The following is a 23,479-nucleotide window of genomic DNA, read 5'->3' on the forward strand; positions in this document are numbered from 1 at the left end:
ATGTGTTTTTGTGGTGCTGGGACTTTGCTCAAGTTCCATAAGCACTTACTCTACTATTGAGCTACATCCATAACCTCCTGGCTTTAGCAAATGTTAATTACATGTTTCTACGATTACAGTTCATACAGCATCATTCACTTTTAATAGTCTTTCATGCTCTACCCTTCTCTTGCGATCACTGAGCTTTTTAGAGTTTCTACAATCTTTTGCTTTTCCACAGTTCATATCATTGGGATCACACAATATGTCATAGCTTTTCCACATGAGTTTCTTTCTTTTAGCAGTAAGTACTTGGAAGCTGGAGGGATGCTCAGCTGGTGAGCCTGCCACATAAGCATGAGGACCTCAGGTTAAATTCCCCAGTATTCATATAGAAAGCTGTGCACTGAGAGTTCTCCAATTTTGGCTTCTTTAAGACACACAGAAATATTATAAGAACATGTTTCCATTTAATCCCAGGTGTAGGGTGTGGAGCTGCTTTGGACTGACCACAGTAGCTGACTATGCTCTCCAGGGGCATTGTTTGCCAGCTCCAGATTGTTTCTGTGATTGTGTGATATTTGGAATTCTGGGAACTTTCAAAGGGTATATGAATGTCAAGAGGCAGGGTGGGTGATTTGGGGGGCTGTTTGCATTTTGTTAGTAGTCATGCCAGCAAAAGACAAAGAGACAAGATGAATGAAATTAGATTCACAGACCTTCCCCCCCCCCCATACTTCTTTCTCTCCTATCTAATAATGCAGGAGGAAGAAAAGGGGCAGTGGGTAAAGGGTTGGAAAAGAAAAACTCACAAAGAGGATAAGCCTAGCTACAAAGTTGGGCATAGTTCAAAGTTGGGGAGGCAAAGACAGGAAGATCCCTGGGGCTTTCCGGGTTAAATTCCAGGTTTAGTGAAAGACAGTTGTCTCAAGAAATAAGGTAGAGAGAAATAAAGGAAGACGTTAAATATTGATCTCTGGCCTCCACATGTATACACACGTTCATGTATACCTATTTACATACGCATGCAAACACCATGGACACTCCAAATTAAAAAAAAAATAGCAATTAAGTGGGTAGGGTTGCTACATGTGTTTTCATAGCTCAGTAGTTCACTTTTCAGAAAGTCCCTGATCGAACAGGTATGTGGATATGCCAGTTATTTATCACTCATCTATTTGCTATTTTTGCTCTTCCTGGTATTTGATGATTATAAATGAAGCTGTCATACTAGCTATATGTGCTGGTTTTGTGTATAGTGGCAAATATCTAGGATCGCAGATGGTGATTTTTAGAAAGAGTTTTATGTATGCTTGAATAGTCTTCTATAGCCCTGGCTAGCCTTGAACTTATTACACTGCCAAAGGATGACCTTGAACTCTTGATCCTTCTTCCTCTGCCGCCAAGTGCTGGGATTACACTTTTTTGCCATCACATCTTATAAGACTTTGTTTCCTTCAGTAACAAGCTGACAAACTATTTTCCAAAGTAGCTTTATTATTGTTCATTTCTACCAGCAATGAAGGTGGTATGCTGTTGCTTACATCGTCACCAGCATTTGGTGAATTATAAATTTTCTAAATTTTGGCTGTTCTAATAGGTGTGTATTGATATCTCATTCTTTTATACATCTGCAATTACCTAATGACAAATTATGTTGTGTTCATTTGCCATCTGTAGATTTTCTTTGCCAAGTCGTATGTTCATAGCTTTTACCCATTTCTATTTGTGATGGTTATTTTCCTATTGTTGAATTTTAAGAATTTAAAAAAATTCTTTATCAGATATGTGTTTTGGGAATATTGTTTTTCAGTCTGTGTCTTACCTTTTTATTCTTCTAACAGTGTATTTTACAGAGAAATGATGCCAGTGTTAAAAACAAAAAAGACACATTTTACCTTAAGTGTGTGTGTGTGTGTGTGTGTGTGTGTGTGTGTGTGTGTAAGTGCCTGAGTGCCTGCAGAGGCCAAATATCTTGAGTACTGGAAATCAAATTTGGAAGAAATCTGTCTATTATTTTTTACATATGGATGTGTAGCTGTTCCAGCATCTTTTGTTGAAAAGACCATCCTTCCTCCATTGAATTGTGTTTGTTCTCTTATCAAAGGTGAGTTTACTATGTTTGTATAACTCTACCCTGGGCTTTGTATTTGATACCATTAATTTATCTCCCCCATAAGACTCTTGATTACTGTAATTTTAATAGTAAGTCATGAAATCAGATGGTGTTAGGCATATACATTTGTTCCTTTCTATCATTATTGTGTTATCTATTTCGGGTCTTTTGCCTTCCTATACAAACTTTAAAAAATAGTATAATAATTTTCTTGTCATTTGTACCACAATCCACTGTAGGCTGAGTGACTTTCTTACAGATGTTGACTCAGGCATCCAGGTTCCTTTTATCTTGACACTAGTTCCTTCAACATGTACTCTCCAAGCAGTGTAGAGATGTGCAATCACAATAATACAGAACAGGTTTCTGCTTCTCATTCAAAACTGGAATGCTAAAACTCAGAACAATCTTGACAGGTAGCCCTACCGACTACTTAGACTTCAGTCTATTCTGTAGATTTCTCAGAAATGGCCAGGAGAACTGCTCATTCAAGGTTCAAGCGTTCAGATGGCCATCCCCTGGGCCGGTTGTTCGGGCAGGGGCAGGACCAGCAATCATTTGTGTTTGTAACTCCTGCAGGCGAGTGGACCCAATTTATCACTCTTGTTTCGTCACTCCTGCCTTTTCTACTGTGTGCCCTTGAGTGGACATAAGCAGAGAACCATGTGCCTGCATGCAAACTGCCCTTCTTCCGCCAACACGCCAGTATACTCTCATATCATTAGGCCTGGACATGCTCGGAGACCACGTAGTGACCACTGAGGCAGGGACACACTCATCCAAACCAGTGGATGGAAAGTGGCCGGCTCGTGGGCAGTGCCGTTGCCCCTTTAAGAGCTCCCTCCAACGGCACATGCTCAGTTCAGGTATAGCCCGCGCACGCGCAGAGGTAGCAGCGGATGTTTACAGCGGCTGAGGTCGGTCCGAAGCGACAGAAGCGTCCGAAGAATTGCTATCGGAGACTAAACCCGAGGGCCACTGAGCGCCGAGGTAGAGCCGTCTCTGCCCCTCGGCCCTTCCCTCCGTTTCCCTTCTCCAACGTTGGTTCCCCAGCGTCCATTTCCGAGAGTTTCGAGCCCAAGCGCCTGCCACCCCCGCCCCCATCTCCCTGCCCAGCACCCTCCAATCTGCATCCTCCTGCACCTCCCTCCCCTCCAGCGTGCCCCCCCCTCCGCCTTTTGCTAATTCTGGGATCTGTTTGCTCTATATCTACAACCTATTTCTGATTAAGTAAGAAATGTTTGCAATTAGCTCAAGGGCAGGTCGGGCATTGACAACGTTTGAAACATTATACCTTGGGCGGATGTTTGGAAGAAGGCAGAGTATCCTACGGAGGAGAAAAGAAAGACCCCTTTGGGGAAAGGTCTAAAGTAGCTGAAGAGAACTTGCAGGGGCCTGGACCCTTTGTTTTTTATTAGGCCTGTGCCTCTGCCATCAACTCCTGTTTTCTTGGGCCCTGCACTGTTGTTCTCTGTTCTTATCGAAGACATGGCTAACATGGGCCCCAGTATGTCTGGTAGGCTGTCTCTAGAACGAGGTATTTAAGAGGCTCAGCACTGATTATATGTACAGGGAATTGAGGTGGTAGCATTTGGTCTCGCCCTTGGCCCTGGCTTTTCTCTGTCCTTTGAGACCTTGCTGGGAGACTTGTGAGAAGAAACATTTTTCTTTTTTTAAATTCTGGTAGTCCCAAAGCTTTTCTGTGCATCAAACATTAGGATCTGTTTCTAGTCAGCATATACTATTAGTGAGGCTTTCATTCAGATGCAGACCACAAGTGGTATGCACTTAATGCACATCCTCCAAGAGTTTTTGGTTTTCAAGGCAGAGTTATTTCCATCATTGTGCCTGCAGGATGATGGTTTAGAATACATGTCCCTAGCAAGATATCGAGTAAGAAAGTGACATCCAGATTTGACTGTGGGCCTGCTAGTGTAGTTTTTTTTTTTTTTTTTCAAATACAGCATAGATATGAAATCGGGCCCCTTTAGTCCAGCTTCACTTGTGTTGTTTCGGCCCACTCTGAGCCCTCTGCACAGTTTGCCTGTGCCCTTCTCTTCTGTTGGTCTGTGCTAGTCAGTTCTCAGTGGGAACTGTAGCAAGCATTACGGCAAGTAGTAAAGTGTGTAGTGTAGTGAAGGACGTACAGCCTCCTAAATTGCCTTCAGTTGGAATCCACTGCACTGCATTCTTGTGTGGTGGTACTATTTGCATTGGAGAGAGTATTTTTAAGTGTGTTTTAGGGCTTTTTTTTTTTTTTTTTTTCCCCCCCCCCGACACAGTGACTGATCACATTTATCCCAGCAGCAAATAGTGGTGCTTCTATGCAAGGCAGCATTGGATTGTCAGACAAAGCTAATATTAAGTATCACACTGGTTCATTATTCACCACTCTCCACCCAAATCAATTGATAGGTGTTCTGTGCAGTCTAGAGAATGCTCTACAGTAGCCAGTAGCCATACTTTCTGTTTTAAATTAGTGAATTTATTAGGTTTATATAGCAAGCAGAAGTGAAAGAACTAGTGAGTAGAACAGAAATAGTAGATAGAAAACATCAAGGTGAGTCCTCACCTCTAGTAGGGATAACTGGGATAGCCCACCTGAGAAACCAACAAAAGGTAATAGCAGAAATCATTTGCAAAAATCCCATTTGAAGCAGCCGTTTGGAATTTCTAATAGAGGTGAAGCTTCCAAGTTAAAATATATATGCAGATAACATCATCAGGTTGGGCATCTAACAGTCATCCAGTAGAAATCAATTGGAAAAGTTGAGGCTGTCAGCTGGAGTTACCAGTTGAAATTTCTCTTTTCTCCATGTTTGAGATCTCCATGGCTGAACTTCCTGTTTCTACCAAGGCATTTAAAAAAATTACTTATTTAATGTATGTGAGTACACCGTAGCTGTCTTCAGACACACCAGAAGAGGGCATCGTATCCCATTATGGATGGTTGTGAGCCATCATGTGGTTGCTGGGAATTGAACTCAGGACCTCTGGAAGAGCAGTCAGTGCTCTTAACCGCTGAACCATCTATCTCTCCAGCCCTACCAAGACATTTTTATACCATGTAATAAGCAATAGTCTTATTCTTATATGTAAATGGCTAATCTTTTAGCAACTGTCAAGGACAAAATGTTTTACTCTTGGGATGTTTTGCTTTTCCTTTCTCCTATTATAGAATTAGGTACCCACCAAGCTCCAGGAAAAGGTACTTTGGAGATTACTAGACATCCTGGAATTGGTACAGGAGAGTCCTCTTGACTCACATTGTCCACTTTTAACAAACTTCAATAGCACATGGCAATTTACCAATATAATGCACATTATACATGATTACCAAAGTATTAACAAGAAATTACTAAAGAGTGTTGTTCATTTGTGAGTCTTTAACACCTGTATCTATGCTGTGTACAAAACAAAAGCCTTTGGCTAAACAGTGTTGGTTTCAGCACAGCTCCTCTCTCTGTGACTGTGAACAGTTTCATAATGAAGACCAGTTTGTTTTACCTTCTGATGTTGAATGTAGTGCTGTATGTTAGGTAGTAACTGTAAAAACAGGTTGCTATTTTTTTTTTTACTGAAATTCTGTTCTTTTAACACAGAATTAGCTTTCACTTGAGAAAAATCAGTAATATAAATATCTAGTACAAATTAAATATTTCTGATGTGGTACTTGCTGAAGATTACTAATTTGTAGAATTGAGATAGAGTGAAGAGAGTGACTTTTCTGATTCATTGGGACATGTGTTTTTAAAGGTCCTTTCCTAAATTGGCCTGTAAGCATATAAATACATTACTCTGTTTTCAGCTGGTGTTCCAAATTTTAATATGACTATGTTAGATCAGTAGTGTAGCAGTAGAAGTAAGTGGCTTATCTAAGATTAAGCCCAGTTTATTAGCACTAGGGACTTGGGGCAAGGGCACTGAATTCACTTTAAAAATAGATTAAATTTTAATAGTAGAACTGTAATTTGAAAATTAATATTTTTTGATTATGAAGATGGATTATTTCATCATAAAATGGAAGAGAATTTGTATCAAGAAAGTTTTTTTTTTTTTTTTTTTTTTAAACCTGTTGTACCACACTGATGCCAGAGTGGTAGTTGATTTTCATTCCTAGGCTTAGCACTGCTGTTGCCAGTTGTGCCCATGGGTATGTCTAGGGATGGGTGTGTATAGGGGCTTTCTCCAGTGTTCCAAGAGAGAAGACTGAGGGAACAGGGACCATAACATAATTGTTGTTATTGTTTGAGACAGGTTCTTATATAATCCATTTTGGCCTGGAGTTCACTGAAGATGACTTTGAACTCCTGAACAGGAGCTGTTTTGATTGAGAAAGTCTACTAATCTCCCTGTGGTTTGGTAGCCTTTTCTTCAGCAATTTATATCAGCAGCAGCATCTTTTAAGAAATAAAGCCATTAGTTTGGAAAAGTCAACTGAGGTCAGTATAAAACTGGGGAAGATATTTTTCATTTTCTAGGAAGAAAAAGACCTCTCCAGGGTAAAAAATATTCCCTGGTTACTGGATCAGGGAATATTGTCTTAGTAGGTGGACCTAAAGAGGATGCTTTCTTCAACAAGACAGGATAGGAGAAGGTAAGTGTACTTCTTACATGGCAAGGGGAAGGAAGCTGTATAGGAAGTAGGCCACAGTGCCAGCGGGACCCGAAACTTCAGCCTTGAAATGGATCTTATGTTTGTTACAATAAGGTGTCTATCACAATGTGTTCTACTTGGGAAGAAAGTTTTCTGAATATTTTAACCTAAAATTTAAGCATCAGAGTAACCTAATCAGTAGGTTGGATGTGTTACTTGTTGTGGGTGAGTTTATGTGTATGTGAGATGCAGTGCTCCAGTTGACATGGGAATGCCATTTAAATTTAAATTTCTTTATGGCTCATCGGGTAAAGGTATCTGCCACCCAACCTAAAAACCTTAGTTCGTCCCTAGGGACCACTCCTGCAAGTCGTTGCCCCTATAGGCCAGCAAATATACTTTCCAAATAAAATAATAAATGTAAAAAATTTTAAAAATTGATTATCAGTTAAACATCAAATGGTTTATTATTTGTTGTTAGCTTAAAGTTCGAGTGGAGCTAGTGGTCTTGTGTTTTCTAATTAAACTATGGTATGTGGGCTCGCGCATGCCATTGTGTACTTGAGAAGATCAGAGAGTGACCTTGGGGCACTAGTTTTTCTCCTCTCAACATTATGTAGTTTCTAGGGAGTAAACTTGGGTCATAAGGTTTGTACGGCAAGTGCTTTACCCTTTGAACTATCCCTCTGACTACTTTCCACTCCCAATACCAGCATCTTTGGAGGGTGAAGTAGTTACTGACAAAACACACTTCCATCTTTATTACATTCGGAACTCAGAATTTGGAAAGAGCATGTATATAGAGCTTTCTTTGTTTTGCTCTTCCCTAATGTAAATAGTTATTAACATTTTAATTGCAGTCTTGCGTGGTTGTAATCTGGAACATGGGTGGTGCTGTGAGTGCCGGTGAGGACAACGACGAGCTCATTGATAATTTGAAGGAAGCCCAGTACATCCGGACGGACTTAGTAGAGCAGGCTTTCCGAGCTATTGATCGAGCAGATTATTATCTTGAAGAATTTAAAGAAAATGCATACAAAGACTTGGCGTGGAAACATGGAAACATTCATCTCTCAGCCCCCTGCATCTACTCAGAGGTGATGGAGGCTCTGGATCTGCAGCCTGGGCTCTCGTTTCTGAATTTGGGCAGTGGTACTGGCTACCTCAGCTCCATGGTGGGTCTCATTCTAGGTGAGTGTGGATACAGAGCTTTTAGTACCCTCTGCCGTAGTACAATTTGATACAAATAGAAGATTTTGTAGGCTGGTTGCATACTGTTGATGGGGCGGGGCTCCTTTGTGTGTCTCCTGCCTATGCTGCTATGAGTGATGGAAAACAGCAAAGGTCTTTGGTAGTTTAAGTTCTTTCTAACAGTTTCTCTTTTGTTTGCTACTAAAAGAGTAGTAAGTGTGTATTTTTAAGGAATTTCAGAGATAGAAGGGTTTTATTAGGTTATGGAGTCATTTAGGCTGTTTTCTTTATAAGCTGTAAGAATGGATGTATGAATATGGCCATTTCTGATATTATTATCAGGATTTATCAGCTGAAGGGCTATTGAATTCCTGCTTTGTGTAAAACATTATAATAGGGCAAAGACTTCAGATGTTGCTTGTGTTTTTTCTTAGTTGATATGATTTTCATTCTTAATTTGATTTTATTGGCTAAGGCAGTGGTTTTGACTGGGGCAGGGGAATAGAAAATAAAACTGCCCATGTTATAAATACTATTGAAGGGCTGGCTGGAGAGATGGCTCAGTGGTTAAGAGCACTGACTGCTCTTTCAGAGGTCCTGAGTTCAATTCCCAGCAACCACAACCATATGGGATCCAGTTCCTCTACTGGTATGTCTGGAGACACCTACAGTGTACTCATATAAAATAAAAAATAAATAAAAACAAATAAATGAATACTATTGAAAAGAGCCTAAGGGTGCAGCCTTGTGGTGGTGGTGGTGGTAGTGGGGAGATAAGCCTTTAATCCCAGTACTCTGGAGGCAGAGGCAGGCAGAACCCTGTGATTTTGAGACCAACCTGTTCTACAGAGCTAGCTAGTTACAGGACAGCCAGGGCAACACAGAGACACATTGTCTTGAGAGAGAGAGAGAGAGAGAGAGAGAGAGAGAGAAAGGGAGGGAGGGAGGAGAGAGAGAGAGAGAGAGAGAGAGAGAGAGAGAGAGAGAGAGAGAGAGAGAGAGAGAGAGAGAGCGCGCAAGCGAGCACCAGCTTAAGTAGCAGAGGAGATGGCTTACTGTAAATACTGTTCTTACATGAAGACCAGAGTTCATTCAAATCATGTAAAGGTGAACACATGTCAGGTGTAACAGTGTGTGTGTCTTTATTTTCAGAGCTGGAAAACAGGATTCTAGGGGCTTGTTTGGCTAGCCATTTTATCTGATTGTTGACCCCTGGGTTTATTTAGTGTGACCCTGTTTCAAAAAGTAACATGGAGAGTGGAAAATACCTAATGTTGACCTCTGCCATCAACATTCATGGATGTGTACACTTGGACACACACACACACACACACACACACACACATACCTTAATACCTAAGAAAGAGTAAGGCTAGAGACACTGTGGCTCCTGATACAGCCAGCAGTAATAATGTGAGATACAGATAAATCCTAATGCAGATTTTATTTGTAAATAAGGTTTTTAAATTTGTTAGTAAAAGCTACTACTCTTGCCTTTTTTTTTTTCAATTTGCAAATGATTCTTTTAATGTTTGAGAGCTTTTTGAGAAGCCAAGGCATCAAAACAAATACTGTGTTAGTGAATGGAACCTATACTACATGTTGAAAGACTACTTTGGGTGATTTAGAGCCACAAATATGCTGAGACCTCAAACCCTGTGTCTGTTATTACACACTACAGATTTATCTGTGTTGTAATTAAGAAAGTACAGAAAAAAAAATGAGCAAGGGTTCTTTTCCTCATTCTAAGAGCTTTATTTTCTCAAATCTTTCAGGTCCTTTTGGTGTGAACCATGGGGTGGAGCTTCATTCAGATGTGACTGAGTATGCGAAGCAGAAACTGGACGTCTTCATCAGAACAAGTGACAGTTTTGACAAGTATGATTAGATGCCACTCATTGGTTCTAACAAAGGGTGTTAATTATCGATAGTAAAAGCCAGTTTATTAGTATGCATATGCCAGAAAACATAATTAAAGTATGGTTGGATGATTCTAGGTTACATGTGTGCTTACCCTTGTTACTGTTTTAATATTCTCTGGTATTAATTGCTTTATGATTTTATGGATTTTTTTTTTGTTGTTGTTTTTGAGACAAGGTCTCTTTAAATAGCCCTGGTTGTCCTGGAACTTACTATGTAGACCTGGTTGACCTCAAATTTATAGAAATCCACCTGTCTCTGTCTTCTGAGTGCTGGGATTAAAGGCATGTGTTACCACACCCAGCCAGCTTTGTGTTTTATAACTTAGGATAATAAACATCAAATTTTCATTATTATAGTAAAAGAAAAAAAACCAAAAAAAATTATTTCGCTCAGTTTTCATGTTCCAGAATAGAAAATTTATATCATATATCACATAATTGTTTTCTTAAAGAATGGAAATTTCAGAGATTAAGAAGTGTTTTTTACTAGTTGTGGTGGGCAGAGGCAGGCATATCTTTGTGAGTTTGAGCAGCTTGGTTTTCATAGGAAGTTTCAGACTAGCCAATAAGGAAAACCTGTTTAGAAAAAGAAAGTGCTTTTTTAAAAAAAAACCTACTGTTGGAGCTGCTGAGATGACCCAGGAGGTCATGACCCAGGAGGTCAAGGCACTTTTTGCCCAGAGTGATGACCTGAGTTTGATCCTTGAGACCCACCTCATAAAAGGAAAGCTGACCCCTACAAGTTGTCCTCTGAAGTCTTCATGCGTGCTGTGGCACACCTATATGTATACACAGGTGAATTCACACACTAAATAACTAAAATTCTAATAAAATCTCCAGTTGCTTGTCAGGCAGCTGAGTGTAGTGCTGAGCATTGTAAAAACAGTGAAAAATGGTTGCTGGTGTTGCTTTATATTTGGATCATGTTGGAGCATTCACTTTGATTCTATTTTGTGTGTAATGTATAAGGTTCTATTTATATAGTATGATTCTATTTGGAAATGTAGCTTCTAACTCCTAGTTCTGCAAAGTGTTACATTGTTCTGTGATTTTGTAATTAAAACCTGTGGTTGTTGGGTTCAGGGTGGAAGCCAAGAAAGCTCACTTCAGATACAGAAGCCTTAAAGTGAAAGCTTTATTTTTTGAGCATTAGGCAGACAGCTAGTTTAGGATCTGAACCATGTCCCAGAAGGGAGATTATATAACATTTTTAAAGGATGTGAACACAAAGTGGAGCGGGAGGGGATCTGAGGGAAGCTGCAGTGTTATCCAATTGAATGTTGACGTTATGGGTTAAACAAAGGAGTACCCCTTGGAGACTGGGCCTTATCCAGGACAGCTGGCTTCAAGGTCTTTAATTTGTTCTGCTAGAGCGATAAGGAGGACAAAGGAGCTGGTCAGCTGCATGTAGTTAATTAGGGCATAACAGGCAATTGATGATATAATTTTATAACTTATGCACCTTGGTTTAGATAACAGCAGTTTCTATATTCTTTGCCTGTTAACAGACAACTAGGAAAATATAGGTGTTTCTTCCTGGGCCTGGGGACATGAACTTGTTTGACCCAGCAATATTAACAAGTGTCCTTGAGATGGCTGGACTCATACAACTGTCTCCTTAAAAGTTGTCCCTGAGATGTCTGGACTCAGACAGCTGTTTACAACAGAAGCTGTTCAGTTGTAGGGAAGTCCTCAAATCCCCTAGAGCTTGGGACCTTGAATTCAGTTTCTCCCATATGGTTAAATGGGGTCTGAGAGCAAAATAGTAGTACTTAGAATACATTTCTTTTGCTTGTTCCCAACATGGTAGGCATAACTTTGTTTTTATAGACTTGTTACAATGATACATGTAGTTACAGAAAACATTTTTTCTTGCAGATTTGACTTCTGTGAACCTTCCTTTGTAACTGGCAATTGCCTGGAGATTGCTCCAGATTGTTGTCAGTATGATCGTGTCTATTGTGGGGCTGGTGTGCAGAAAGAACATGAAGAGTACATGAAAAATCTTCTCAAAGTTGGAGGGATCCTTGTCATGCCCTTGGAAGAGAAGGTCAGGTCTCTACACAGCTGACACTGTGTATACTCTCCTCCCAATCAGTCTGTGTCTGCTGCAGTGACAGGAACACAAAGCTATGCATAGGTCCTCCATACCCTGTGTGCTATGTGTGAGCCTTCTCCTACCTCCTGTTCTCTTATACTTGTTTTTCTTTCTGTTTTCTTCTTTCCTCCTCTCCACTTTCTCCTTCCTTCCCTTTTCTTTCTTCTTTCTTCTCTTCACCCCAGCTCACTTTTTATTTTGTGCCAGTGACCAGCCTGGCATCCGGGACAGACTGAGGCAAGCAGTGGTAGTGGCATAGACTAGGGCCAGAGTAGCTGACATTTGCTACATTTTTTTAAACTCTGCTATTCTATGGCCAAAAGCTGATGGCTTCATAGCATCAGGGAATTAAGAAAAGAAGTTGGTGACTAGGGTTCTTTGACTAGAGGCCCTTCGCTGATCAGGTGAGAGGCTCAGAATTTTTTAACTCTTTGTAAGCCAGAGAGAAAAGATGTAGCAGTGTAAAGAAACTCCAACAACCTTTATTTCTGTTCTTAGTATTTATATTTTTTTTGCCTCATACAAGTATCAGGTAGAACTGTTGCAACAGGTTGATTACATGATTTTCTAAATATTTTGCATGTGAATAAGTTGACAGTAGTTTAAGGCAAGAATTCATGTCATAGATCAAGAAGGTTTAAGGAGTCACAACAGAATTATTTACATAACCTTTCATTACTATATCTAACTGGACATTATCTGTTACAAGCCCCCCATAAGTTCATTATAAGTTTAAAGCAATAATTTTTTTCCTTACAACTTTATTTAAAAAAAGAGAGATACATGTACAGATTTTTAAAAGCATTTTGGCATAACACTATATAAATATATTTTTGTCAGTACTTAATTCTTCTAGAGGTTTGACAGTATGCATTGAAATCTTATTAGTTACCATAAGCATAAAGTACATGTAGAACAGAATGTAACATGGAAACAGTCAGAGTTTTCTTGGTGTGTATAGATTAAGCATAATGACTTTTGAATACCAAAAATTGCCACAAGGCTATATTCTTAGCTCTTGGATTATTAATGATTTAAGGTCCAGGTGTACCACACAATGAGAGGGTGCTATACACTTATTTTTTTTTTTTTTCTAAGAAGGACTGAGGCTTTCAAAAATAAGGAACGCTTCTTGAATTTGCGTGTCATCCTTGTGCAGGGGCCATGCTAATCTTCTCCGTATCATTCCAATTTTAGTGCATGTGCTGCGGAAGCGAGCACTAAGGCAGTAATTCTTATGTCACAAGTTAGCATGGTTTTGTCAAGAGACAAATTATCTGCTTTGTGTCTTATTATTTTCAAGTTTTATATAGTTAAACTAGTTACTATTTTATTTCTTATCCTTGCACCTACAATAAATTGCTCATTCCCAGTTTATGACCTTTAGTTACCAAATAGTGACTTTGTTCTTAACCTAGAAGGAATGTTTTCCTTGATCATAAATTTGTTCCAAGCATGCTTTCTTTTTCTAGTTCAATTAGCCCATGACCCATGAATGTTTACAGAGCTCTATTGGCAGCTTTTATTCTATAGAGGGCTTGAAATTACTTGTATAAATTTAGGAATTCTATAAACTCATTATCAGGAACTATGAAATCATTAATTTTTCTACAGCTTCATGTTGATCTGCAGAAAGTCCGCCCAATAGGGTGGGCTGATGCCCAGGAAGGAATTGTTAGGCTGTGTAATAGTGACAGGAAAGGCTTATCGGCAGCAAGAAGCAATCCTGGGATGATGTCTCTCAGGACCCTGCATTCTCAGAGCTGACCCATCACAGTCTCACAAAATGGTGGGCCATTGTCAGAGAACTCATTTGCTTGCTTTCGTCTTTCCAAGATGGTTTCTGTCAATTTTGATCTTGTTAGTATACTTGCTTAATACTTTGTAGAAAGTATTTTACGCATTCCTTACTTTTTAAAACTTTTCTTGTATAGAATAGCCTGTAACTTACAATGCTTTACTTAAGAGAATTCATGAGTATAATTTTAAGTCATTTAATTTTGAGTCTATATCATTTTGATGTTTACAAGTCGAGTTTAGCTGATAAATCTCCTAGTTGTGTATGTTTATGTATGCGTGGTCACATGTGGCTGGGTGCCAGTTTGTATGTGTGCTTGTGCACATGCATATGGAGGCCAGAGAATTGACATATGGTGTCTTCTTTGATTGTTTTCCACCTTATATATTGACACAGGGTCTCTCACTTGGACTCAGAGCTTACCGATTCAGCTAGTCTAACTAGCCATCTTGCTCTGGGGATTCCCGTCTCCATCTAGAGTGTTGAGGTGAAGGGTGGAGCACACTGCCTGCCTAGTGTTTGAGTGCTGGGGATTGGAACTCTGGTTCTCATGTTAGCATGGCAAGCACTTTGCCAACTAGACCATCATCCAACTCCTTATCTTTTAATCTCTTGCATTATTTTTTTTCTCATATTTTCTTTGCAACTGACTCATTCAGGGGACTAGGTTTTTGGTCTTAAAGTGTTTCCTACATTCTGGAATTTCCAGCCCATAGATTGCTGTGCTATTGGATTGGATATTCTTTTGTCCTTTGTATTTTCTACCTATTGGCAATTGGATCTAGAGGCTTGGTAGTGTTTACCTTTGGCATATTTTGATGGAGGAGAACACAAGAATATAAGCCATGTATTAAAATAGATATTTACCTTCAGTATACAAAGGATTGATTATAAGACCATTTTCTTCCACTCATGACAAAATATGCAGATGCCTCAGATCCTTTTATAAAATCACATAGAATATTAGTGACATATAACCTACACAAGTCCTCCTTTTTACTTTATAATTTCTCTATAAATTATTTGTTATACCTGATAGAGTGTCACTGCCATATAAGTAGTTGTTTATTGTGTCGCTTAGGGAATAATGACAAACAGAAGATCTACATATGTTCAGTGATACACAACTTCCTGAATATTTTTGGTATACAGTTGTTTGGATGTAAAAACCTTAGATCTAGGAGACAAGCTCTACTCAAGTATATGGCATAAGCAGCTTTTTTGTTTACCTAGTAGAATGACTGGAATGACTAGGCCTGATTCATTGTTTTATTAAGAACTATAGAATAATACATTTAAATTCTTTCTTTTTTCTCTGTATTTAGGTGCTGATTAACCTTGATAAAGAGAAAACTACTATTAGTGATTTGGTCCCTTATACTTCAGGAATAAATTTTGGTTATTAATATTTGCTTATTAATTTTCTAAATAATGACTTTTGACAAAGGGAGGTAACTAATAAGGCTTTGTTAATTTTTTTATTATTACTACAAAATTTTAATTGAGATCATCTTAGTCTAGATTAACTATTTCTGTTTGTTCATCTAGATTATGAAATACAGGTTTATAGTTTTAAGGTCTCACATATAATGTATGTATTATAGTTAAGTATTTGGTGGTCATTATAGCTAGAAACTCTTATTTTTAAAACAAAAGTTTCTGAAGGGACTGGAGAAATGATTCAGTGGTTAAGATCTTTCAGAGGACCTGGATTCAATTCCCAGCACTCACACGGTGGCTTACAACCATCTGTAACCACAGTTCTACGGGATCTGAAACACTCTTCTGGCCTTGGCAGGTACTAGGTACATACCAGGTACACAGGCTAACACACAGACAAAACACCCATACATGCAAAAAATAATAAAATAGGTTTTTAAGTTCCTGGGTGATAAAGAAATAGCCCAAGAGTTAAGTGCATACTGTTCTTACAGAGGACCTGAGTTCAAAAAACTTACAACGGTTTGTGAACTACAGATTTAGAGGAGCTGATGGTCTCTACCAGACAAATACTGGCACTTGTGTGTGCACATAATTTGAAAAATAAATCTTCAAAGTTTTTTGAAAAATGTTTTTGCTGTTATCTCTGACTATCATTAATCTTTAGTAATTGTACTGCTTAATCCTTTTAGAGAATCTTAGTTTTGGATGAGTTTCTGGGTTAAATGTTTTTAGAAAATATAATCATATAATCTTCTCAGTTTTATGACCTATTAAGGGCATTTGTAGACTGTCTTAGTCACATTGAACACACAGAGCTATGCAGTTTAATTGGATTCTTTGGTACTAATCCTATAATATAAAGTGCTTTGATGACCTATACTGCTATGTGTCAGCTAGCGTGTCCCATTGCACCCCTGAAGCGCTGTCAGTGAGAATAAGGACAGTTGCCTTAGGTGTCTAGCCCGACATCTGGCATTTGGGCCTTTCCTGTTCCCTAGCTATTGCAGGTGCAGATGGCTTAAAGCACAGTTTTTGTGCCTTAGATGCCATCACAGCTGTGCCCCTGATAGCAGCAAATGGAGTTCAGGGTAAATGGTTGAAGTATTGTAGATTGTTGTACATCTTTGGTTAGTTTTACTGAGGACAGGCCCTCCCCAACTTAACTTCAGCCACTGTTTTGAAGAACCTTAAAAGTTATTTGTATGAACCTTACCTTTGTTATCTTTTGATTTTTTTTTTTTTTTTTTTTTTTATAGTCCTTTAACTGACTTACCATTTGTGTTTCTTATAAAGAGAAGGTAGGTCAAGGAGCTTGAGTATGTCCATGCTAAGCATTTGTATAGGAACATCCATGTTAGTTATCAGCCATGTCAGGTGAGGTGTACGTAGACAGGCTTTTTCATACTTAGACTTGCTGTATAGAAATGATAACAATTAAATATAAGTTGTCTAGTGGCCAAATTCTTTGGATGTTCTTGTTTTGTCTTTGAGATAGTTGACCAAGATAACACGCACAGGCCCTTCTGCTTGGGAAACAAAAAAGATTCTGGCTGTTTCCTTTGCTCCTCTGGTCCAGCCTTGCCGTTCGGAGTCAGGACAGTCCAGACTTGTCCAGCTGCGTGAGTATGAACATCCTACCTACCTTTTATTTTTGATTAAAGTCAGTCTAGAAACAACATGAACAGGAAATCTTTTGACATTAAAGAGTGTTCTCCTCCCCTGTTGCATCCTCAAATTATACAAGATGTTTTAGATATTTTTAAGTATCTCTTTTTAGCTCATCTTTGATGATTTTAATCTTTTAAATGCTGTTGCTCGTCATACTTTTGAGAGTAGCAGATTCACACACAGAAAAGGAGCTTATTTGGGGAATTGTAGGCGGTTGGCCTTGCCTGTTGGGAATTGTTACCCGAATATAGCACTCTTCCTCACAGTACTTGTCTTGTGCCACTTTAAGCAAATGTGTGAGGAACCTGTTTTGCTGGGTGACTGAGAAATTTTGTGTAGCCTCATATGCTTTGAACCTTTGTGTTTACATCTCTAAGATGCAGTCTGTACATGGAGCTGATGTGGGATGACCTTCATCCTGATGTTTGTTTCATATTTAAAACAGCTTTCACTAGAGGATTTATCATCACTTAGGATTTCAAAGTGATGAAGATTTAGGCCTTGCAGATGCAAACTATTCATCATACTTTCTGATTACTTAAAACATTTGGAAAACGTGTGTGTGTGTGTGTGTGTGTGTGTGTGTGTGTGTGTGTGTGTGTGTGTATGAAAGAGAGAACATGAATGTGAATTATTATACATAGTTCTAACATGTACATTTTGGTTAGTTTCTTCCAAAAACACCTGAGTTTGTAGAGAATCATTTACCAAATTGGCCTACTTTCTGTGTTAGGTAATATAGACAAAGCCTTGACTTTTGGTAACCAGCAGCAATGAAACATACAAAGATCTTGGAGTGACAAGGGAAGTTATGTAGAGGATGATGTTATGTTGTACTTGGTTATGTTCAGGGTAAAAGGAAATTTTCTTGAGGTTTAGAGAGAATCTGTTACTACGCATCACCGGTCAGTAAAACAGCTTATGGCCATATGAGGCAAGAAGTAGGAGGTCAGACATTCAGCAGGGAGAGTGAACTCTGAGAAATAACGTGTGGAAGATTTGGGTAGAAATGCTGAGGAGTCGGATGTGAACTACCAAGTAATTGAACTCAGGATAGAATAAAGGGGAAATTTGCCCCAGGAACTCTTGAGACAGATGTACGAAGATGAGAGGGAACTAGCTATGAAGCTGAACCCAAGTTAGAATAAAAGAGTTAATGAGTTAAGAACAAGTCAGAGAATAAGACCAAATGTACAGCCTAGTCATCTATCAATAAACAATTAGTCTCTGAGTTGTCATTCTGGGAGCAGAGGCTGGGAGGAAAAACTTGATTAGTTTTTACAGATGTTGATCAGTAGCATGTAATCCAAACCTTTAATTTTTATATTCAGTTATTATTATGGGGAATTTATAAAAATGATGAAAAAAAACCTAAAGTTACAGAGAGAAATAGAAAGTTAGAACCAGGGCAAAGTTTGGGACACACTTCATGGTGTAGTCACTGTGTGATATGTTGGAGAAACTGCCTGGAATGGTTGGGCTTTAATTCACTATGTGGCTGTGGAGAGCTTCAGATATTATTGAAGATGCTGAATATTTATATAGGTATAATCCTGTCAATCATTTGTAGGGTGAATTTGTCAGACTGGTGTTCTGAAATTTTGTTCTTTAAACAAATGTGGTCTGTACTAAGGAAATGCATCATCTTCTGGCACAGTGGCTGGTTTGGAAAACAAGAATTTGTGAAAACATTTGGAAGACTTTGAAAGTCTAGTTTAAAATGAATGTTTTTGTATGAGGACTTGTCAAGCCTGGCTAGGAACCTTAGGCATGTGTTGCCTCCCAAAATGCTCACTGTGAATGTTGAGTAATAAACATTTGTGTGATTTGGTTAGAATTACTAAAGTGATCAGTTGGGTAGGGTGTTTGCAGTTTCTATCTTTTCTAGATCACTGAAGTTGATGAGACCAAGGGAATAAGAGAATCCATATAGCAAAAGCCAGCATACAAAGAGACCACGCAGCTTGGACATGCACTGCCTGGAGCATCCTCCTAAGTGGCATGCATGCAGGTTGGAGGCAGAAGTCAGGCAGGAAGTTGATGAGGTTTTTCCTATCATGCAAGAGAAAAAGATTGAGACAACACCAGCCTCTCAACAGGAAGGGTTCCGGGACACATGACCTTTCTGAGGAAGAACAGGAGAGCCTAAGGTATTGTGCTGAGTCTGGGGTAGATTTGACTTGATTGGGACTGAGTTTCAACTTGGGGAACTGGTCTATATTATCTAAATTTACAGAATAGATGTTAAACCAAGGATCAGCAGTCATACTGAGAGAGAAGTAGGGTAGACACTGAGCCTTTGAGAGTGTTACAAGGCCTAAGAGAAGTCAAGTAATAGAGAAGGGCTATGAACCTGGCCATAGCAAACTGAATCAGTTTTCCTGGTGACCCTCAGAGAAAGCCAGACAGGTCAGAGCTGATACTTGGAAGCCCAGTGGCCAGTGAGGAGACTGTTTTAGCAGTCTTGGGGAAACAGCTGGATTGCAAATGTTCAGGAACTTTTTTAAATTGAGTTGGTGAGAGCAGGATATACTACTGGTTATTTGTTGTTGAGATACGAGGCCTCAACTGCTCAGTGGAATGACAGGATACAGGGAAGGCACTGTAGCTCCATCTTGCAGAGAGAACACATGCCCATGTTCTCAGGGACAAAAGACAAGAAAGAAGGGTTGGTGTTTCAGAACGAGGGAGGAAGCACTGTTTGTTGTTCGAACCTTGTCTAACAACATTTCTTGCATTTCTGCAGGGCAGAAGATATTGGTGGGTTATAGGCAGGGGTTATGATTTTGGTTACAAATGTTGCAGATAGCATAAGAGTACCTTCTATAGACTAGCCTCTTGCTTGAAGAAGGTTATATGTCCTGAAGGGGAAAGAGTAATTTAGATTTTCTTTTTAATATATTTAAACTCATGGAAAACTATTAAAGTATTTAAAAGGATGTTAGAAATGTAGATTGCTGTATTATTGAGTGGATGTTATCTTGTCATTGAACAGAATAGAGTTATAAACTAGGCTGCAGGAACAAACCCTAAGGTTTCAAAATTTACTGCTGATCATCTAGACAGTGTTTCTATCCTTCTCAGAGTTAAGAACTAGTATATTTGCAAAGCTTTTGAGAAACACATGTGATACAAATTAGACCACTGGTTCCTGTTTGGTTAGAATGCTCCCCTTTTTCAGCAAGTTAGGTGTGGGTTGGTCCCACCCATGCCCACAGGCTCTGCCCCTGTCCACAGCACCACCAGCCGTGCGCAGCCTGCAGGACCTGGCCCGGCTTGCTATCCGTGGCACCATCAAAAGGGCTATGCGCCAGGAAGCCACCAGAGGAGGTGGACTGAAGAGCACACCTATGTTTAAAAGAAGGCGAGTCCGTCGCCGCAGAATGGAGACCATTGTCTTTTTGGACAAAGAGGTTTTTGCCAGTCGAATTTCCAACCCCTCTGATGACACCAGCTGTGAGGATGCAGAAGAAGATCACCGTGAGCGGGAAGTGGCAGAGAGGACCTTACGGGAGGCCAAGCCTGAGCCACCGGTGAACTTCCTTCGTCAAAGGGTGTTATGCCTCCCATTGCCTGACCCCCTGAAGTACTACCTGCTGTATTACAGGGAAAAGTGAGCTGTGGGAGAGTGGGACCAGGATACCCAGGAAAAAACTGCTGGCCAGATATGTCTTTTCCCTTTCTTGGTTCCTGTCTATCCTCTAAAACTTTTCATGTAATGGTGTGATTTATTTAAGCACAATCTAACAAGAAACTGCATAGAATTATTTTCCTTGGGTGTAGGGTAGGATGTGCATCTTTTTGGCTCTACTGTAACTTAAGCGCATTGAGAACTGCATGATGTCTGCTCCTTATGCAGGCAAACTTTCACATTGAGACTTGAATTAAATTGGATTGGGATCCTGTGTGAAGCAAGGGGCAAATCTGTAAAGGTATGACATACCACCACTCAGCTTGAATTTTATGTAATGGTTCTATTGCTGCCATTGAGTTCTTCTGACTTCTGACTTTTTCTAGGTTGGGAAATGTTGAAAATCCTCCCTTATTTTAATCAGACTAATCAAATATTATGTGGAATATCAATCATAAATTTTTTAAAGAGAAAGAAAATGAGATACAGAAGGAGGGATAATGTAAAGAACTGCCAGATGTCTTCCTGGAATTTCCAAAGACTTCCAGCAGTTGATCTTCTCCCCATTCCTTCTGATACTTATAGGGACCACCTGAACCATAGCAGTGATTCATGAGTCACTGAACTGCAAAGATCAGAGCAGTTCTACGGTATTTACATGAGAATTTTCAGAGCAGGTAGAGAGACTGCAGTGTTACAGAAAGCCCATGCTTCTTGAGTTCAGTTTGCAGTCTTTCTTTGATCATATTAGAGTACCAGGTCATAGATTTTTATCTTTTATAATTCTGGAGAAAAAATTGTTAGTTTTGTAAATTTTCTTAAGAGCAGATATATGTATTTTACTAGCTCCATTGCATTAGAGCAGTTTAACGTAGTGACTTGTGAAATCTGTTCTCTCCAGGTCATGGGTGTTGAGAACTATCAAGTTTTTTTTTTTTTTTTTTTGTTCTTTTTTTTTTTTTTTTTAAATCAACCTTTCTGGCTTTCCGAGAGCAGGACTTGAAGTTGCATTGCTGATTCCAAAAGCTGGCTCTTAAAAAAAATTTTTTTTCTAGCCCAAAGAAAAGAATAGTGTAAATTGTTAGTAATAAGCCCAAATTAGAGTATTAATTTAGGATTAAGTACTGAGATTTTATGACTTACTTTTAGTTTAGCCTCATGTGACTTGAAGGGGAGACATTTGATAGTTTTGATTTCACCAGCTTAAATGGGTATTTTGGTTCTTTCTTTTTTTTTCTTCAAGTTAGTCGAATCATTTTTACCACATAGTATAGTCTGCATGTATAACTGGGAAAACATATAATGTCCTACATTATAAATATAATATATACTTACATTACATTAAATATAAGCTACTTAAAGTTCATAGTTGTTTTTACTTGCCTTTTAACTCTAATTTGGGCTTCTTTTCTTTCAGAGAGAAATGCATGCTCTAACTTGACTTGCAGATGTTTGTAGTTTGCAGATCTTGATGTTAACTCTAATTGTTAGCTAGAATTTTATGTTACATGGAAAATTTTGGACATAACATTAAATAAGTGCTATCTGTGAAGTTTGTATATTAGATGGATTGATTGAATTTTTTTCCTGTGATTGAATATGGGCTACATTTTAAAAAGCCACATTTGCCTTTATGCTGGATTTTTAAAAAATTATAATGGGTAAGACATTTTCCCTTTATATGTTAAAACTTTTCTTAGCATTTTGTATTTATATTTTATCACTTTGTGAGTTTAGTCAAATATAGTTGAAACAAGTGAGTAGATTGGCCTTCATGTTATACTAAATTGAAATTTTCTCATAAACACTTTGCTGCAAGAATTCAGTATATACCGATGGTATACACAATAATATCCCACATTCTTCTTTCAGACTAATAAATCTTAATATAGTCAGATGTTTGTCTTCAGAATCTGTATTGTAAACAAAATATTGACAATAGCTATGTTTTAAAGAGTGGGTATTTTTAAACATGTGACTTCTGTTGTCATGTAAGAATCAAAGGTGTACATAAAAATAGATTTGTCAACGTGAAACTTAAACTTGAAAATCCAAGAAATTAGAAACACTGTTTTTTTTTTAATGAGTTGAAACATATGGGTAAACACAAGCAAATCAATAAAAAAGTGTTAAGACATTTTATTCTCAGTATTGCTTCTGTGTTGAGTATGGGATTCTTGATTACATTCTTTTTAAGACTTCATAATGGGACTGGAGAGATGGCTCATGCCGAAGACCCAGGTTCAGTTCTTAGCACCCAATGGTAGCTCACAGCCGACTGTAACTCCAGTTCCATGGGATCTGACTCCATTTTCTGAATGCTTATGAGCACCAGGCATACATGTGTTGACTTACATACATGCTGGCAAAACAAACATGCATATTAAATAAATCTTTAAAGACATTTTTACTAATAGACTTCTTTTTCCTTATTAAATTTTCATTCACCAGATACTTGTATTGTTTAATTTGTAATACTTGTATAAGAGAACTTTGAAGAACATCATTATTTGCTGTTTTAATCATTTGCTCATAAAGGGAAAGCAGTACATTCAGTATTTGTAATTAAATAATATTTAATTAGTATGGTTCTTATGTAGACTCATACTCATGTATAAATGTTTATATAGAGAACCTGTATGCCAGTGATAAATATGAATTCTGAGTTTTGACATTTAACTGAAAACTGAACATTAAGGAATTGGTGAACCAAATGGATTGAAGGGTCTGAACTAGTGATAGAAACAGGAAGGTAATGATGTCATGGAGACAGAACAGATAAGGAGCAGCAAGAATCATTAGACCGTCTGGGTAAGTGGCACACACCTGTTGGTAAAGTCATTTGGATTGTGAGCTCCTAGCTAGCCTGGGCTACACAGTAGGGTATTGTTTCAAAGAGACAAGAAAAGCAATTACAAGAAGACCTTTTTTTTTTTTTTTTTTTTTTTTTTTATGGAGAAAAAAAAGTCTTGCTCATTTAAGATAGGTCAAAGGGTAGGGGGCTGGAGAGCTGGCTCTGGCTCGGGGGTTCAATTC

General features: G+C 38.6%; 1 protein-coding gene across 1 annotated transcript; it reads left to right on the forward strand.

The window, feature by feature from the left end:
- Nucleotides 1-2,964: 2,964 nt before the first annotated feature.
- Nucleotides 2,965-22,573, forward strand: PCMTD2 (protein-L-isoaspartate (D-aspartate) O-methyltransferase domain containing 2). The gene is made up of 6 exons (XM_080925472.1): nt 2,965-3,085; nt 7,553-7,883; nt 9,659-9,761; nt 11,684-11,855; nt 16,640-16,763; nt 20,050-22,573. The coding sequence occupies exons 2-6, from the start codon at nt 7,577-7,579 to the stop codon at nt 20,427-20,429; spliced, it is 1,086 nt and encodes a 361-aa protein (XP_080781598.1). The 5' UTR covers nt 2,965-3,085; nt 7,553-7,576; the 3' UTR covers nt 20,430-22,573.
- Nucleotides 22,574-23,479: the final 906 nt, after the last annotated feature.

This window comes from Micromys minutus (genome assembly GCF_963924665.1).
Source record: "Micromys minutus genome assembly, chromosome: 11".
Taxonomy (NCBI): domain Eukaryota; kingdom Metazoa; phylum Chordata; class Mammalia; order Rodentia; family Muridae; genus Micromys; species Micromys minutus.

Excerpts from the sequence above, each read along its gene's own strand:
- PCMTD2 (XM_080925472.1), top strand. The coding sequence starts at position 7,577 with ATGGGTGGTGCTGTGAGTGCCGGTGAGGACAACGACGAGCTCATTGAT. Across the intron at positions 9,762-11,683 it reads ACAAGTGACAGTTTTGACAA|ATTTGACTTCTGTGAACCTT; the intron begins GTATGATTAGAT and ends TTTTTCTTGCAG. Across the intron at positions 11,856-16,639 it reads TCATGCCCTTGGAAGAGAAG|TTGACCAAGATAACACGCAC; the intron begins GTCAGGTCTCTA and ends TCTTTGAGATAG.